Below are 13,577 nucleotides of genomic sequence, written 5' to 3'. Positions count from 1 at the left end.
CAAAAACTACAGCGACCTAGAATAACTAAGAAACGTACATTCTACTCATATATGCGTTAACCGATGTTGCATTTTCTACGGATCGTGTTATGACGCAATTTTCATCGTCAAGACCTAGCGTAGCAGCAAGAACCGTATCGGAATAACAGCGGTTATGCGTAATATAAGGTCTACCCCTAAACCCCCTGACTTAGTACTATTTCCTCTCCGGGGATTCACATCACGCCGTTGATCCATTTTAGCCTCACGCAAGGTTTAGTGATGATCCTACCAAGTGCACATATTTGAGTTCGGCTTTGTTGAAGAAGGCTGTGTTGTCATCAGTGGTGGACTATTTCCTTTTTTTATATCCTAACTACAAATTTCGGAACCTTCTTGCCCTGCCCTGCCAGCGCAGCCCTATTTGTAGCATCACTGAACTTTATGTGATACTTGTATATATAACCCGCTGGTGCAAGCACCGAAACAGTTAATGAGATTTTTAAAGTAAAAAGCGCTACGGGAACGTTTTCTGCTTTATGTGTAAGGCTTTGTTTGTAGCCGTTTGCTGTTCCCCCATCGTTTGCAATATTTCCCGTTGCTCATTCACACACAGTGTATGTATTATTACACGCAGCATTTAAATACATCGTGTTCTGCTGCTTCACAATCAGCAGCGTTACTGTGACCCAACCTTCGGACCTCGGCGCTCAGCCTGACTGAAGTATAACAGCGAGCGGTTTCTCTCTGTCCTTAACAGACGAATCAGTGGACAGACGGGAAGGCAAGTGTTCGCCAGTTTCTTTTGGCCAAACGTGCGGGGCACTAACAGAAAGAAGAAAAAAGACAGAAGGCCCTATACAATATTTATAGGGCTGACTGCCCTACGACCGTCTGCCGTCGCAGCAGCAGTTCTGAGCTACCGCTAACAGCAGTAGCATCACCGCAGACATCATCACTGCCGCCGCGTCTACCGCCGCCCTTACTGTCGCTGCTGCCGCTGCTGCTATAATATTAATGATATCATCATAACGGGGCTTGTAGTAACGGCGCAGTCGGAGGTTACCAAGTATGGAAACAGGAGTATCAACTACACAGAGCTACTACGGACATTGCGGCCACTGAAACGATACCAGCAGCCACTGTGATACAACGACAACTGCTACGATTAAGTCAGCCGTCGGTTGTACGTGGTATCGCCGCTGCTGCATTTCGGCGTCGGTCGGCCGGTCGGTCGCTTAGCCGTTACCGTCTGGTTCCCCAGGCCCCGTTTTTTCCGGCCTGCCTAGACATCTATGCTTGCTTGCTGCTGCTGCTGCTGCTGCTACTACTAGAACCGCCTAGCTTGATGAGTCATTGGGTACGAAAATTTTTATTGAATTTTTAATTAGATCTTATTCATCGTCGAAATATCCGCCCAACGGACTCGGACTCTATCTATCCCGCCCGACAGCTCGGCGGGGATGAGAATGAATATAAGAGATCGACACGCGGCGAGGGAGAGACAGAGAGAGAGCGCGCGAAGGAAATTGGTCAGAATGACGAAGTATAAAGAGCGAGAGAAAGTGTGCCGCTGAACAGCATTGTCCAGTTGTATATATTACTAATAACATGGTGATATTAAGCGAGGTACGTACACTGATTTTATGTGAAGTGCTGCAAGTAAGCTAGAAAACTTAATAGATTCACATCAAATACCGCGCCGAGCTCAATTAAGCTTACCGGCTTAACGTAACTTGCAAGTACTATCTTATGGCTGGCTCGCTGCAGGTTGCTGTTTGATAGAATAACGGAAGTTCTTTTTTTTTTTACAATGTGTCTATACCATTCCTGGTGATTCCATTTACATGTGGCTCATACAGTCCTTACCAGCTGTACATTAAATATAACGTTTAACCCTTTCGAAATGACATCGTTTCGCGCTGTTTTGAGCTACAGATTTTCCAATATACAATATAGAGAAAATCGACAATATGATGAGAAAAAATAAAGTAAACTTTATTTTTATCCATACGCTTATCGTGTGTTACTAGAGCGCAATAAGCTACGAACGCCGAGCAAACGCTGCAGCGTAGCAGTTCCCGCTGGCCAAGTGTTTGCCAGGCCATACGACGTGCCGCATCGCTTGGCAAACGACCATCCGTTCCAAAACAGCATCGCGGGCGAGCTGCCATCAGCAATACAGGTCGTCGACGTTAGCAACGCCTCGTCTTGCCTTGCGTGCCGGTGCATTCCTTTGTATAAGTAGGAGTAAAAAAAGAACAGCAGCAGTCGCTCGTCGCTGTAGTGACATCATTCCGTCCCGTTTGCAGGACCAAATGAGTACGACGGGATCATCACCTTTAACCCGCCCTGAGACGAAGGCTACGATGGAAGCGCCATCGACAGCCGCCGAGGCGGCTACACCAGCAACTGCGACGGCGTCGGCAACCCCGAGGTGGTCCATCAGAGCAAAACGCAGTGGTCCAATGCAGCTCGAAGCGTTGTGGAAAAAACAGGAGTCTCTGAAACTCCAACACGTGCGCGTAAAGTCACGAGGGAAAATCAAGCAGGATATCGCGTTCGTGACTCTTGGTTCGGATCGGGCCTTTTGCAGGTTTAAATGTATCCCTGGTAAGCATGTGGCACAGATAAAGCCCTTTTTACCATAACATAAGACGGCAATAGATCCATATATGTTGAGATATAGTAGTTGATTACGTTTTTGGGGCTCTTCTAGTTTTGCATCATTCAATGTTCAGCGACGGTTTCGTACCCGATCAGGTGTACCCGACCCGCATAAGGATACAGGTTTCATAACCATGATGTAACTTATGTTTAGGGGATACAGAATGGTTTGAGATTTCTAGAAGCTAACGAATTTTGCTGCGAAGAAACATAACCTTTATATAAGCAGAACGGGTACGACAGATAACGACCCCCATCTAATTTAAAATTCGACTAGCGCGAACGCATTGAATTAGGCAGTGAAAAGTTCTCTAGTTTATGTTCGCATGTAGCTACAAGATATACTATTTGTTCATATTTATCTTCCGACCAAAAACACCCTTCATATGCACTACCCGTGTTCTCTGTCAATGGCTGCTGGCGTAGTTGTCACTAAAATCGATGCAGACCGGTAGCGAAGATAGGAGCCTCAACTGATCCCGTCACTATTTCGACAACGGTGATGTTGCGCAAATTGAACTCGAGTCCGTGTTGCCAGGAGCCGTAAGAACGACAGTTGCTGGATAGGAGCGCGGTTGGTAATCCGCGTGCTGCGATTTCTGAAGGAGCACGGACAAGACGGAAGCTAACGATGACAACGGTGAAGGATACAGAGGGAAATGACTCTGCGTATCAGTGTTATGAGATTTATAACAGATTCTCGAACATCGCTAATAATAATGATGCTACTACAATCCATATAGATTAATTACGTGTGATGTGGGGCAGTCGAACGTCGGGAGTCGAACGTGGCAAACGGGGTGCGTTGTAACCTCACAGTTCATTGGGTGCGGTGCCAGCGGTAACAGTGACGATTCGATATCGAATAATTCAGTTATTTGGAAGGAACCGCACGACGACGATGATGATGATGTGGCTAGCCAATAAACCATGTCCACTATTGAACACAATAGAGGACTCCCTCACAGTCCCTGATGTCCAACGCGAATACCACCTATAAAGTAGATGGTGTGACTGAGGTCGAAGCAAATACGAGAATCATAACTAAACATAATAGCATTGTATTAATAGATATGTATAGGTTTTAAATAGATGCGAGCGTATTCGTTAGCCAAAAGTGGTCTGCGTAAGTTTATTACGAGTGAAACATTGCTATAGTTAGCAAATATCCAGAATCCTACACTGGTTCTTAAGATGCACTGGCTGGGAAGCTACGTGGGGCTTGATTCCGAAATCCGCTTTTTAGCCATGTAAGTTCGAATAGTATACAGCGTAGCTTGAGTTTTAGCCAGCTGAAAACGCACTGTTCAGTCCATAACACAATGTGCCTCACAAGGGTAAGTGTAGACTTGTCGTTATTTCAATTGTACGAAGATTCATTGCGCGTGTATAGCTGGACACGATATCTTCAGGTCGCCTTATTTGCTATCGTGGCTGTCAGCCTTAACCGCACCGGATTTGTCCTGGGAGCTTTGGCTAACCACCCCTGGCCGGCCAGCACTAGTTATTAAACTCATCGTCATCCCCACACATAAATAAACAAACAGATACCGTCCATCACCGTGCTCTTACCGCAACCGCAACTAGTACAGTTTCTGAAAATCTAGTTCAAGAAAACAACAATAACAACGCACACGGATGGATATCTTCCCAAGTTGCTTTTTTTGCCACGGGAAGGTCCCTAGTGTAAAGACGTAATGGCATCTTAGATATGCGTATATGTAAAGCAAAAAAAATCATTAAATTCGTTTTAACTTGTACATATATGGCTACTGGAACCCTTAATCCGTAGATAGGTTGCGTGCAAGACGGTGCTCAATGTACGCGATGATATTCCCATCCAGAAGTACAACAGTGGACGTAAAGATCAGCGATGTCAATAGACGACCATAGTCAAATGTACAACGCACTGTTCTAGCCGCAACGTTACCACCATCTTACTGCTCATTCTCGACTAAGTCGAATGAAACGATTATACTCGCCGACTGATGAAGTCACATAAATCGATGGACCGACAGGCAGATGGATGGATGGATATGAATAAATCTCTAGCTGCATTTTCCTTTTCTGTCTTCTTCTCGCAATACGAACGTCTTCTGCGATTTGACTATCGTCACATCTGTCGTTCGTCACAGTGACGCCATTGTGATTACAATGCTGTTTCGTTGCTGAGCTGCCAGGGCTGCTTCTAACGATGCTTGCGGTGGTCGTCCATCGCTCTGATATTGCTGATTATGGCGCCTGTGACGGTACTTTCACGATGGAGTTGCCAAGGTGTACTGCTGCTGCTGCTGCTGCTGCTGCTGCTGCTGGTGACGCTATGGGCAGCGTATACGCACTAACCTGTACTTATGTAACCTTACTAACCTGTGTAGCAGCGTCAAACGCCCCCAACAAGATTAAAAACAGCGGAAATGGCAACAACAGACCAGTGGTGATGCTGTTCTCTGGCGCGGCAACATCGGTGGTAATCTTTTAGCAATGTTACTAGCGTCCATGTCGCCCCCGTTGCCTAATCTCCTCCATCAACGTCATATCATTTCTTTCCCCTTCCTTTTTTTGCTGGCCAGTTGCTGGAGTTGCTGCTGTCGTCGCCGTTGTTGTTAGTGTAAGCGCTATTCGTTTGCCCGTCGTTCTACAGCGTGAAGAAGTCAACGGAACTCTAACAGCTCTGGCGTGGTAGCTACTAGAACATCTGCGACAGTTATGTCAATGTCTTCGTCGAAGTTCTCGCCGATTTCTCACCATCAATGAAGATTATGGTCGTGCTCGTGGCTGCGATGCCGATGATCTTGATGGCGTTGGGAAGCACAAGGCCGTTGGTGATCACAATGATGTTGATGTCGATGTCGATTATGGCGGCTTGTCTGTCGACTTCGTCTTTCTTTTTTATTCTGAACCGCGAGAGGGATGATACGAGAGGCTGTTTTTATCAATTCGAAAGAAGATAGTGGCGACCGCCTAAACATCAAGCCGACGCACTCGTAGGTCACCACTCTAATTCCGCTTCCGTAATAGCTGCGACGAAGGCTTCAACTCTGTCCACGGCCACTACCGAAAAGTCGTCGCTCATCATCAAATATGGCCGTCAACAGTAAGAGAAATAGTGACAACAAAAATAGATATCAAACGGTAACGCTGTTATCGCAGTACACCCGTCATTACCTGTTCCCAGCAGACATAAGTTGCTCTCATCCAATTTCCTTTACCTTTATTTCGTTTCACAAATTTCTTTCATGTAACAGACTCATTGATATTACAAATAATTTACCATTTCTAATTCGTGCTACGTACCACTATCAAAATCTACTGTTATAGGCGCAAAAAGATAATCCCGCGTTAGCTGATACACCGGCAAACAGCATGGACCTTTCTCTACCGCCGACGACAAACTCAACAATCTACAATGTGCATTCGCTGTACACGGTGGTCATTCTAACAATAACTATTGCTAGAGCCAATAGCACGGTTTCCTCGCAAAACCCCTCAGTGCGTTCGAGGAGAGCAACACATGGCCACTGAGCATCCAATAACATCAAGAGTTGCGTTCAGACCGGACGCTGGTTCGAGCTGATTGTCGCACCTTCGTTCGGGTGACTGAATTGCTTAAGGCCTACTATCCTGGTTTTAAAGATGCCGGTGGTGAAGTTCTGCGAGGTTAACTCCGGCTCTGCGACGTATTCTCGCGTTCACATTGCAAGGGGTCGTCGAACACCCCTAAAATATCACAAAGCGCGTATTATGCACTGTGTGATCAATGCGCGAGCCTGTATATCTGTGAGCATGGTTCTGCGCTATATGTATGCGTGTCTAGCGTTATGGCTGGCACAGTTTCAATAGATCCGGCGACCGCGGGGGTGAAAGAAGGGACCAGACCTTATGGATGAATACGAGAAATATGCACATGCGTTCACATTCTTGCATGGAAACTATATGTACGGCTAACCAACGAATAGAAAGCGAATGTCCTGCTACCAAAGAAAGGTCGAAGAATAAAGATCAGACGCGTACACAGAACCTAACTATCAGTCGGTACCGTCGAGTTTCTGGATTAGATGGGGGTCAGTCTGCCGCTTGTGTTGCGAGAACGGCGTACCAGCACAGTAGAAGTGGGTTTAGTTATAAGTCGGACACATTCACATGGGAACTATATATATATATATATATATATATACAGACAAAATGGCAAAATACATGAATTACTCATTCAACGCTGTGCTTCACTCTTATAAGTGTTTAAATACTCTGAAATTATGTTCAGAAGCTTTTTCATTTTCCTGTGTTTAATAAGAGCTATTATTTTACACATGTAACTAAAATTTCGAATTTTCGCGCGTTACAATCTAGAATTATTTTAGTACGTGACTAAATAATAGTATAGTCAATCATACACTTTTTGTGGTGAACTGATAAATAAGGTCCTATAGGATGCGTAATACCATCCAACTAGCAACAACTTTTCCAAGTAAGAAGAAGAAGAAGAACTTTTTCAAATACTTATCTGTTGATGGTTGAATATTTCCGCAAGTTTTATTTTGGGTTTGGGTATCAAAGATAAGCTTGTCAAGTGAATCTGCGACACTGACTTTTCGGTAATGTCAAGAAGCAACCCAGGACATTTTTCCAAGGTACCATGAAGACTTTACAGCTAGGATATAGGAACGTATCTAGTAATCATCTTCTCTGAAAAAGACAGTCCTCGTCAAATCGTCGTACAAATATCGATAAGGTACGTTTTTAGGCCGAAAGTGCCATGTTTGAAAGTAGTAAGTTATTTTTAACAAGTACAATTAACAATAGTTTTTAGCGTATGCGTCTTATCAATTTAGGATTGTTTCGGCAGCTCTGGGACCGTCGCGCATAACGAATAATAACGTAATAATAAAAGTTCTGTTATGCGACCATTTTGTATCTATTTTCAGAGTTCAGACTCAAAAATAAAAGCTTGTTATCTGAACAACACGATAGCATTGGGTATAAACAAAAAAATAACGAAAAAAAAATGTAAAACAATAATAAATCGCCATTACTCTCCCAGCAACCTACTTTATGTGTACATATTACATATGTGAGCTATAGTGATCTAAGACTGGAGAGATTCAACGCTGAAGACTTCGTGAAACTTAAAAAGCTGCCTACTTATTTAAGTTCCACGCAAAAATTGCCAAAGTGAATTTTCGGAAGACGTCGATTTGGACCATGGAGTTCAACATAGTATTGAATTGTTCATAGTTCAACATAGGTTTGAGATAATAGTTGTATGTTTCTAAAGCATATCGGAACTTTCACTAGGCTCCTTCCGTAAGTACCCTAATATTTGAAAATTAGGGTCTAATTTTAGGATAACGGAAAGGTCTTAAGGAAGTAGTGGAATAATAGTATCCCTATATGACGGGAACCAGAGGTAAAATCAGGTAGGCGTATCGGATATTTGTTTTAGGGTCGCATTTGTTTTAGGGTAGGGGAACACGATAGTAGAAGATCTATATCAGAGAAACTAAGCAGTCGAAACAGTAACCAAAGCAATGCGGTTGAATTGCTAAAATAAACTATTCAATTAATTGAATGATCCACATTCTACAGTGAGTTTACTATACAGAAATGATAGTAAAGATGTCGCGTAACACTGGAACAACAGAAGCTGTTGTAACGGGGCAAGTGAACTAGTCCAGCCAAGTGGGTAGCATACAACGGATCCGACTTCAGAGGTCGGGTCAGAGCTCGTTGCACATTTGGCTGAGAACAGCAACAAAGTAATATTGAGTAGCGTTTAGATCTTGCTTATACGGATCATCTGCGAGAAATAGACAAAGAGGGTTGCAGTACTCGTACGTTTAGAGCGGGCCGATGTTTTGTTCCTCAGCCCCTATATCGTACGTAGCATAAGATATGGTACGCACCATAATACATAGTTCGATATCTATCGTGTCTTCTGATACCTTGTAGGAACACTAGTTTTGTTCCTATGGCACGTTATGTGTGTTTAGCGTGACCAGCACTTTCTACATGACGGCCGTTTCACTCCTAAAAAAAGACCGTTTACAGCCACTTCCGGCACGAGTAGGCGACCACGACGGATGATTGAAGGAAATCAGCGATAGTAAATTAACGGAAGGAGTGAGTTAGAGCTGGTGAAAAAGCAGGAGAGGCAGGGGCAGTGAGTATGGGGGATAGTCTGGGAGAGAGTTAACATGCCCATACGAAAGCGACATATCTAGCAGATTGTATAATGGTTGCCAGTTGCGATCGTGTCACCGGTGGCGACGATGATGCGGCAACGATCTAGCTGGTAGTGCTTCTGCGACGGTATTGGCTCGGTTTCCAGAAGTTCCAATGACGCTTCGTGCACCTACAGCTCGGCAAGAGTTGCGACAACAGTCCACTGCTGTTGCAACTGTTGCCGGTAGTGCAGCGGGGCAATTGCAACAGTAGCTGCTGGGCATACACAACTTCAGCGGCAACGACGTGGCGTTCCTTCTTTACCGCAGCTCATTTCAGTCCAGCACAATGCTCCATCAGTGGTGGAGAGGACGCCATTACTGCTGGCGTCGGCAACAACGGCCGCGACAGCTTTAATAGTAACGTTCGTAGCACCGGTGGTGAAGTTGTGGCACCAGGTGGTGTTGTTGTCAGTACCGTTGAAGCTAGTCGTAATACAGGCAGCTCAATCGTTGCGGGCAGAAACGATACTAATGGAATATAGTAATGGTGGTGATACTAGTAGCTGAATGTGGATGATGCCTGCTAGTGCCATGTGCCTGGCTTTCTGCCTGGGTGTCCTCCCGACCACTTGCTTCCTCGCCTTTCCAAGGTCCACCATAACGGCCACCGTCATCCTGCCAACCAGCGCCGCTACGATATCGCTGGGAATAGCAACTGTAGCATAAGCGGGAGAGCCACTTTTACCATTAATTCCTGTGACATGATCGCTAGCCTATAGAGAAATGAAGGATTTTAGTATGGGCTAGCGGTAGCGACAGACAAGACGTCGGCGTCTTCTTCTGTTATCTCCCTTTAGCGCCTTTTGTCACGCTTAGTAGCCACTTTACTATATTATTGTACTACACATATAACACTATTAATATGATTCTAATAAAGTAACATGTATATATAAAGAGTTTTTCGTCTGTTACCGTTGCGACATAATTTTTCGGCAGCGGCAGTGCACCACGGAAATGTTTGTGTTACTTCTGATAGAGCCACGACTTCAAGCAGAATAGCAACTGGTGTTGATTACGAGATCGTCTCACCGCTACCGCAAAGCGTAGTAATAATGTTGAGTAACGTTTCACATGCGACGACAAGAGGTAGTACCTAAGTGATTGACTTACGGCCAACTCATTGGTATCAGTCATTATTTCGAATTGGTTCGGTGTCTTATATTTTCATATTTGTCGCTCACACCAAATTGTCTCTGATGATAACAATACCGGCGACACGAAGCTATGCATGCAAATCGCGCACATCAAAGACCAGTGAGCTTTTCGAGAGACACTTTTCTGCCAACCACGGATAGCACATGTACATAATAGTGAGCAAGCGGGGGTGTGTGTGTGTATGTGCACGATATCCAAGCGGTAATAGGCGGGCTGGGGAAGCGAACAGGACTGCCAAGGACGTGATATAACAACGCACATGTGTTTGTTTATACGGCCGTATTTCGTGCGTGGGCATAAAGGGTTGTCGCCCATTGCTTGCTAGCTGGACCAATGAAATACTGCACTCGCACGATGAATATACCACTACATGAGAAGATAAAGGAAAAGAAAAACAACAGATAGAAAAATGACCGAACCTGTGCCCTGCTTGTTGCACGGAAAATGAGCCCTTGTCCAACAATATTCATTTGTACCGATCGTCTACTGCTAGCGTAGTCTGCCGATGAAAGAAAGAATGGTATTAAGTGTTACGTAAAGCGTTATACGACTTCGAATGGAGTACACTTGGGCAAGTTTGTCGCTTTCGTTCTATTTATATTCTATTGTAGAGGCAACACACGGTGAGCCGATCGTATGCGTTCAGTGATCATCGTACCAAATACTTTCCGGTGTAGAGGTTGGACTAGAAGTTTTGTTATTACGAGAAATGAGTTCACGGTCGATCCTGTAGGGTATGCTATCGAATCGCGTAAACTTTCTGCCTATTTTACGCGTTATCAAATAGGCTATTCTGTACCGCGACAGGCAGTTGACAGCTCTATCGATCCGTATTCATAACTTATCGAAAGCTTATAGGACGTTCCTAGAATAATACCGAACAAGATTGAATGTACAGATGAGCTAACTTAAATACACGCACACATAACTACGCCAATCTAGTCACAATGTGATCTGTGTTAGCAACGTAGAACATACTTATTTGTTTGTAGGTATATGAATGTGTGCTTCCCATATCAACTCCTTGCGGCGTTCTGTTGGCTTAACGAATTGTACGCTATAAACGAGTAGGGATCCTTTTGGAATTTACAGCTTGTGCATAATCAGTAGCACCAGCATTACTTCCCAATAAAGTCCCAACGAAGAAATGCGTGTATGAAAATGAATACATTCCTCTGCTGTGAGCAGAAATAGGGTCTTCCCTAGAAATACTGTCGTATGCATCTATCGCTAGTTGATATTTTCCACTGGCACTTTCGCTACGCCTAACAAAACATTTTAGCTTGTCTAGAAAACGAATTCAACTTTTGTCGTTTCTGTATGCCCCTTTCGTTTGCTTGCTCCCTGGCTCTTTCTCTCGAGTACAAGTTCATCCACGACATGCAGCCGCTTCACGTGTGGAGTGCGCGTGCTAGTGATCGATTCGCTTTGAAAGTGGCGGATCCTATTGGTCGCACTTGGTGGACAACTTGTCAGGAAATTCTTAATTCCCTGTACATTCGTATGAATCTTTCTCGCGATGTTTCTTCCAGCTCAGCCTTCCGACCCGCGCTTCCATCTTCTTTTCCCTCTCTTGTCGTATGTGTTGACTGTTCGTGGACAAAAAATCAACAAATAACAGCGACAGAAAACGCCTATCTAACTCGGGCAAACGTCCGTCCAGACGGCTATTGCTTGCGCTGCCCACCGTTTCAAAAGCGTCGTCCTGTTCTTCGGAGGACGACTCCTGCGCGTTCCTTCCGCTTTAGGGCGGAAAAGAAAACGCTCACGAAACGCCCACCCACTGAGCACCCCGCTTCTTCTGAAAGCAGCAGGCACTGGGCACTACACAGGCAAAGTGGAACGCCGAGTCAGCCGGTTGCTAAACGAACGAACGAACGAACGAAGACTAGGCTAAGTCGAGAAGTAAAAGAAGATCTGCTCAGAAATTCAATTACGAAAAAGCATCTTCTCTCTTTTTCTGATTCCCGTCTGGCTGCAGCTGCGGCGGCGGTAGCAGAGTTTTCGTCGTTGTCGCTGCCGTAGCTGTTGTTGGTGTTGTTGTCACCGTTGTCGGCTTTCCTGTATGAGCTTCGTCACGATGCCAAACTCCACCCCACTTCTCCAGTTAGGGGTTTCCTCTGACCCTAATGCCAGTGAGCCAGCGACCAGTTTCGCCAGCTCTGCTTTTCAATGGGGGCAAAGTCAACCCAATTGCCAGGGAACGGCATGGTCGAGTTCATCGTTCGTAGATCGGCTCCGTTGCGTTTCAAGGCAGAGCGCGACTGGCATCTTTACCGAAGTCTTTCGTCCCCCACGCTCCTGCTTAGCAATCGCCTCCACCCGAATTTTTATCTCTCTTCCCTCGTTTCACCGCCAGCTCGTAAGCGACTAGACTAGACTACGGCTGCCGCCACAGCCACCCCCATCGCTCCTGCAATAGCTGCTGCTAGAAGACCTTTCAACAGAAGCCGTGTGATCTAAAATTCCCCCCTGCTTAGTTCAGTCAGTAAGGCAGGCCGTTCTCCTAGCAGCTGTCCCTTTGCTGTTCTCGAACTTGCCCGTTCCCTGTGGCGCAGGCCGGACAGCTCAGGCGCTTGCACCCCCTACTCACTGCTCCTACGCACAGACACACACGCGCACTAGTCTTCCTGTTCCCTTCTCAACTATCTAGGCGTCTTCATGTCGCCGTTTGGGCTCTTGCAGAGAAGCCACGGGCCCGGCCACTCCCTTCTGCTGGCTGAGTCCTACCATTGAAGAAGAAAAAGAAAAAAGGAAAAGAACGAACAGCGAGCGGCGAAACGATTGAAGGATCGGGGATATGACTCGGGTTGAAGATTTTGTTAATGTTTTGTAGTCAACAGCTGCTTCGCCCGCAGGTCCTGCTAAGATCGTGAAAACAGGGAGAACTGCTGGTTGTAGGGAGATGCCTAAAGGGCCAATAATCAGTTTGTAGAACAGATAGTAAATAAAGTGTTCTCCACGTGAATTTCTAGGATTCATTGGTTTTAACTTTGTGAAGCTACGGTGAGATGATAAATCTTGCTGATACATAAATTTATACGTGCAGAGAAGAGCAGATACAAGTTAACTTGATTTTGCAAGTCCCTAATGGCCTGCTCTAGTAATGGAGGGTTGGAGTTTGGACCAGCCATACAGAACCCACCTGTAGATGGCACGCGTATGCATCTTATTTTTTTTTTTGCCTACTAACGTTATATATAATTTTCTTTATACTTTAACTGTTCTTTTGTTCCGCTATAGACTGGAACTCCGTAAATAGGGTGTCTGTAGAGGATAGGACAGAGCAAGCATGGCTAGTTTCGATAAATAATTTAAGAGGCCATTGTAATGACACTTTTTAACTTAGGCGCACATATTTAAACTAACAGAAGTATATACCTACTCTATTTCTGGTTGAACTTAATTTATTTTGCGCATGTAACAAAGACTCAAAAAGTTTAAAGTATTACTACTTGATTATTGATAAAAGGGACAATTGGACTACTATATAAGAGTCTTTGGGTTTGCTGTACTCATCAATTGAGTAAGTGGATCTACAGAATGCGGGGATGT

The 13,577-nt window shown here is 45.0% G+C and overlaps 1 protein-coding gene across 1 annotated transcript; it reads left to right on the top strand.

Moving 5' to 3' along the window:
* Positions 1–608: 608 nt before the first annotated feature.
* Positions 609–8,221, top strand: LOC147753777 (uncharacterized). Its single transcript, XM_086967458.1, has 2 exons — positions 609–2,592; positions 3,073–8,221. The coding sequence occupies exons 1-2, from the start codon at positions 2,298–2,300 to the stop codon at positions 3,099–3,101; spliced, it is 324 nt and encodes a 107-aa protein (XP_086823584.1). The 5' UTR covers positions 609–2,297; the 3' UTR covers positions 3,102–8,221.
* The last annotated feature ends 5,356 nt before the right edge of the window (positions 8,222–13,577 follow it).

This window comes from Varroa jacobsoni, unplaced genomic scaffold, assembly GCF_002532875.2.
Source record: "Varroa jacobsoni isolate VJ856 unplaced genomic scaffold, vjacob_1.0 scaffold_234, whole genome shotgun sequence".
In the NCBI taxonomy this organism is placed as follows: Eukaryota; Metazoa; Arthropoda; class Arachnida; order Mesostigmata; family Varroidae; genus Varroa; species Varroa jacobsoni.
Note: the sequence above shows the minus strand (reverse complement) of the source record. Positions and strands in the feature narration are given on the sequence as shown.

What these genes read in the sequence shown, in the direction of transcription:
- LOC147753777 (XM_086967458.1), top strand. Translation starts at nt 2,298, where the DNA reads ATGAGTACGACGGGATCATCACCTTTAACCCGCCCTGAGACGAAGGCT. An exon ending in CAGGTTTAAATGTATCCCTG is followed by an intron (nt 2,593 to 3,072) that starts GTAAGCATGTGG and finishes CTGCTGGCGTAG; the next exon opens with TTGTCACTAAAATCGATGCA.